This window comes from Sinocyclocheilus rhinocerous, unplaced genomic scaffold (genome assembly GCF_001515625.1).
Source record: "Sinocyclocheilus rhinocerous isolate Xijiao unplaced genomic scaffold, SAMN03320098_v1.1 scaffold592, whole genome shotgun sequence".
In the NCBI taxonomy this organism is placed as follows: Eukaryota; Metazoa; Chordata; class Actinopteri; order Cypriniformes; family Cyprinidae; genus Sinocyclocheilus; species Sinocyclocheilus rhinocerous.
This window is the reverse complement of record NW_015642562.1, coordinates 830,111-835,053: the sequence shown is the minus strand read 5'-3', so window position 1 is coordinate 835,053 and position 4,943 is coordinate 830,111. Positions and strand designations below refer to the sequence as shown.

Below are 4,943 nucleotides of genomic sequence, written 5' to 3'. Positions count from 1 at the left end.
GTTTTCATATGCGTTTGGCCAATCAATGTCTACTTGCGTCGCGATTAGTACCAGTTGTGCTGGTTAGACCCTGCTCCGGAGTAGGAGCTAATTTGGTTCTCAAAAAAAGGCAGTCCGGTACTAAAATCGCACCCAGTTCCGGCGGTGCGAAAACGCCAAAAAGTGGGTAGTTCCACAATTAGTTCTGGTACTATGAAAAGGTTCCCGCGGTGCGAAAGGCCCTATAATCAAGTGAGCGAGGGTACGTATGCTGGTTGTCTATAAGGCACTGGTAGAATAAGGATCGCTGTGTTTCTCTTCTGCCTGACGTGTGTTTTGTGTGTGTGTGTCGGGTGTGTGTTGTGTGATATCCGGTAGCTGGGTGTGTGTGTGTGTGTGTTGTGTGTCCCTCCTCATGGGCAGCTCGAGCTGCAGCTGTTTCCAGAAGCGTGAGGACAGAGGGGCCGATTTCTCGCCCTTCCAGCGTATGAGCGTCAGCGCCAGCCGGGCCCGGCGCAGCTCTTTGACCCAGCTCTTCCTCCGGACCGGTTTGAACTGGATCAGAACCACCCTGAGGCTGCCGCCGTGCAGCATGCTGGTCAGTCCGGCCTGCAGCTCGAGCAGAGCCTGTGTCCCGCGGACAGCGCTGCACGGACTCACAACCACCACCAGCCTGCGGCTCTGACCCACAAACCTCAGCGTATCGTCTGTTATAGCTACACACAGACACACATTAATACACTCACACACACACAACACACGCACACCACACAAGTCATACACAAGTACGTCATCAAGCAGTTTAACTAGTTCTGCATGACAGTATCTGATCAACACTTCATGTTCACTTATTTTAGTATCATTTATATAAAATTATAGTTTTCAGTAGTATTTACAATTACCGTTTATTTTTATAATTTCAAGTTTCATTTTAATTGTAGTTTATTTTGTCATTTTGTTAAGGGCTGTAATTTATTTCAGTTTTAGATTAGTTTTTATTTATTTTTGTCTTATTTTATTTAGCTTTTATTTTGATATCTGTCATTTTCATTAGTTTTGTAATATTATTATTTACATTTAATTTATTTTAAATATCTTTTTAATTTAAATAATCTTAAATATATACATGCATGTGTGTGTATTTATATATACATAATAAATATACACAGCACACACACACATATGTAAACAAAAACTTTTATTTTGAATGCGATTAATCATTTGACAGCACTAGTTTTTATTAAATTTTTTTAAATATTACTATTTAAGGTAAATTCATTTTTATTTCATTTTTATTTCTAATTTCCATTTAGTTTGTTGTTCATTTTAATATCTTTATTTTGTTGTATTTCAGCATTGTTTAAATAAAAAAAATAATATTACATTTTAATGGTTTTAGTTATAATAACACTGAGACTTACTTGCATTTTATCATGAACTGCAAATTTGTCTATAATCACGTACTTGTGTAGAGCAGGAATTCCCAAACTTTTAATATTTCCATAATTTAACATCACATTTGGATTTTCATGGTTCACTGATGTTGCTTAATAATTGTATAATAAGTTTACTTTATGCTTTTAGTTATAATACTAATATTCATGTGAAATTCTTCAATTTCAAATGTTCAAACCCTCCCATTTTAAACATTTCAAATAAATCTTCAAACTTTTATTTTGGCAGAATATCTGTAAAATGCTATCTGTCCACAAAAAGTGGGTAATTTTGTGAATGTGAATGAAGTAAAGGTACGTGTTCCCAAATGCATGTTAAACTCGCAGAGATGGAGTTTGCAGCTTGTTTACAGTGAATTTAGCCGCTTTGGTGAACCGCTGTTTGGGAAGCCCTGCTGTACAGTACAGTACGTTTGGAGTCATGTGATACTCACTTCCTCCAGGAAGACTGTCCCGGTCGAAGATGCAGACAGAGTAACCGAACTCAGTCTCCAGGACTCGACGCAGCGTGGACAGAACGAACTCCTCCTCCTCACTGTTGCGAGCGTATGAGATGTACACGTCATACTGCTTATCATCTGCAGACACAGACAGAGTTCAGTCAATATTAGTGTTAAACTTCAGTCTGATCTTTGACAGCGAGAGCAAATACTGCTGCTAGAGTTACTGGTGAAGCTACTTTAAAACTTCAGCTCACTAAGATAAATGTTACACATACTAATAGCCAGGGGCGGACTTAGTGATTTGGGGGCCTTAAGCAAATTCCAAGTGTGGGGTCCCAACGCAATAACTATGTGCTCTTTTACACTTAACCCTTAACCCTTATTTTGCTCGCTCGCTCTCACAGTTTGTAGTTTATTTATCCCTTCATAACCAGTAATTAGTCAACCTGATGCTGTTCTAAGGGCTTATGTTTTTGGGATCACAAAAGAAGACATCAAAAAAAAAAAAAATCTTGCACTTGTCCATTTAATAAATTGTAAACTTTTCAATCTTTTGACAAATATAAAATTATCCCATGCAACTCATTCCATATTCCAAGTGTTCTGAAGGCATACAGTAGGGTTTGCCGAGAAACAAATCGAAAATGTAATCTATTATTAAATGAAAATCTCCAGTCATCGCATTCGAGCATTTATACGAGTATGCGGCAGTTCGCACCAGCGCGCCTGGGAGAAGCACACAAGTATGTGTTAACATATGTGTTTATGTGCATCTCTCACCTGTGTATCTCTCATCAGAGCCGAACCACGAGCGATAGAGCAGCAGCAGCTCGAGCCAGAACACGTGATAGATGACAAACATCATCAACATGAGCGCCAGCGTCACACCTAAACCACAGCCCAGCTCTAGAGTCGGGACGTACGCTACACACACACACACACGAGAATATATATACACATAGGCACACAAATATTCATTTCAATGGTTTAAGGTACACATGCTGTATGCTTTATGCTTTAAATCACTTATAAAAGCATCTGCCAAATGCATAATTGACATCTGCTCAAAAAAAAAAAAAAAAGATTAAAATGAATAAAGTTACTAAAATTTTAGTCTGCATTCTGATCAACATATACAGCCAAAATAAACATACGGGCATACAGGGTCCAAAACAAACATACAACAAGTGCCAAATGAATTCAAAAATGGTTGAGGCAAGTACAATAAATTAATTGATTTATTGCTTTAATGACATATCAGCAGCATTTTTATGCCAAATTTAGAGTATAAGAAACTAAAATGATTAAAATAACAATGAAACTTAAAGGGGTCATATGATGCTTTTTTAAAGATCATTATTTTGTGTATTTGGTGTAACAGAATATGTTGACATGCTTTAATGTTCAAAAAACACATTATTTTTCAAATACTGTACATTATTGTAGGTCCTCTATGCCCCGCCTCTCTCAAACGCTTCGTTTTCTACAAAGTCCCTCCTTCCGACAAGCACAGTCTGCTCTGATTGGCCAGCTGAACCAGTGCATTGTGATTGGCCGAACACCACAAGCACCTGTCGGAAATGTAACGCCCCTTACCATAAACGCGAGCTTCATCTTTCAAAATAAATGTAAAGACAGAGCCCGAAAGGAGAACAGAGTCTCGTGACAGACACAGTGATGAATATGTGTTTGCAGTACACAAGCCACGGTTAAGACAGCTGACTCCACTGTGAGTGACCCTGTCTCTCACGCGCACACGCACACACACACACACACGTGCTGCGCAAAACTCCGCCTTTGAACAGTCAAAAGCAAATACTTAAACTAATAACAAAACAGTAGCTGATTCAGAAGCGCCAGATTGTCATAGCAAAGTCAGAATTACCTCCTCTCCTAGGTTCACGAAACAGTCGTCCATAAAATGCATTGCTGTTCTGTTGTAAGTAATCTTAAAGATTCCTAAATGCATCTACTTTCGGAAGGCCAAATAAAGTGCTTTTGCTTTCGCCTAGAAACACACAGCGTCTCCCTGACATGGCTGCTTCAACACTAACTGCGGTTACTGAAACCACGCCTTCTTTCTTTGCGTGCACATTTGGGCCGCACTATGCTAATATTTCCACATAGTGAGGTAGATATGTGGGGGCGTGTTAGAACGAGCCGTTTTAGGGGGGCGTGGCAGAGTCTTAACTTTGATAAAGAATATCTCTTTGGTTTTGAGACTTTAGTCTTTGCAACTTCAGGGATCTTATCTATGCACAATCAGCTTGTAACACTCCAAAGAGAAAGGAAAACTTGAAATCGCATCATATGACCCCTTTAAGTAAATAAAGAAAATTATATACAATATTTTTCTTACAACAACAAAAACATAGCAATGATAAAAGTTCTTTTAGTTTGAAGTTATGATGAAAGTAAGTTACTACAGCGTAAAAAAAAATTTAAGGGGGTCTGAATAATTTCCGTACCCACTGTACATTACATTTATTAAAAGTGACAGTACAGACATTTATAAAGTTACTAAAGATTTCTATTTCAAATAAATGCTGATCTTTTGAACCTTTTATTCATCAAAAAATCCTGAAAAATAAAATGTAAGAAAAAGATTTAATTAGTTTTTATTTAGGATTTAGGATTTTGTACAATGGTAACAATGCTGTTTTTAAATGTATTTGCTATTTTTCCCACATAAAATGTGTTTTTACAAATTATATAGCTGCCTATATTTATTACTGCTAAAAGGTGGAAGATGTGGGTCAGTAAGATTTTTTTTTTATTATTAATTATTTTAATGCATTAATTTAATGAAAAAGGTGCCAGTAAACATGTATAATGTTACAAAAGATTTCTATTTCAAATAAATGCTGTTCTTTTGAACTTTCTATTCATCTGTGAATCCTGAAAAATAAAATGTGTCACAGTTTCTGCAAAAACATTTGGCAGCACAACTGTTTTCAACATTGATAATAATCAGAAATGTTTCTTGAGCAGCAAATCAGCATATTAGAATGATTTCTGAAGATCATGTGACACTGAAGACTGGAGTAATGATGCTGAAAATTCAGCT

General features: G+C 37.2%; 1 protein-coding gene across 1 annotated transcript in view; it reads right to left on the bottom strand.

The window, feature by feature from the left end:
- Positions 1 to 209: 209 nt before the first annotated feature.
- The window catches only part of LOC107756204 (interleukin-1 receptor accessory protein-like), a 20,054-nt gene continuing 15,320 nt past the window's right edge, over positions 210 to 4,943 (bottom strand). The window contains exons 7-9 of the mRNA XM_016573234.1: positions 2,657 to 2,800; positions 1,868 to 2,011; positions 210 to 695 (exon numbers count right to left, since the gene is read on the bottom strand). Of these exons, the coding sequence (XP_016428720.1) occupies positions 259 to 695; positions 1,868 to 2,011; positions 2,657 to 2,800 (725 nt within the window). The 3' untranslated portion in view covers positions 210 to 258. The remainder of the gene's footprint in view (positions 696 to 1,867; positions 2,012 to 2,656; positions 2,801 to 4,943) is intronic.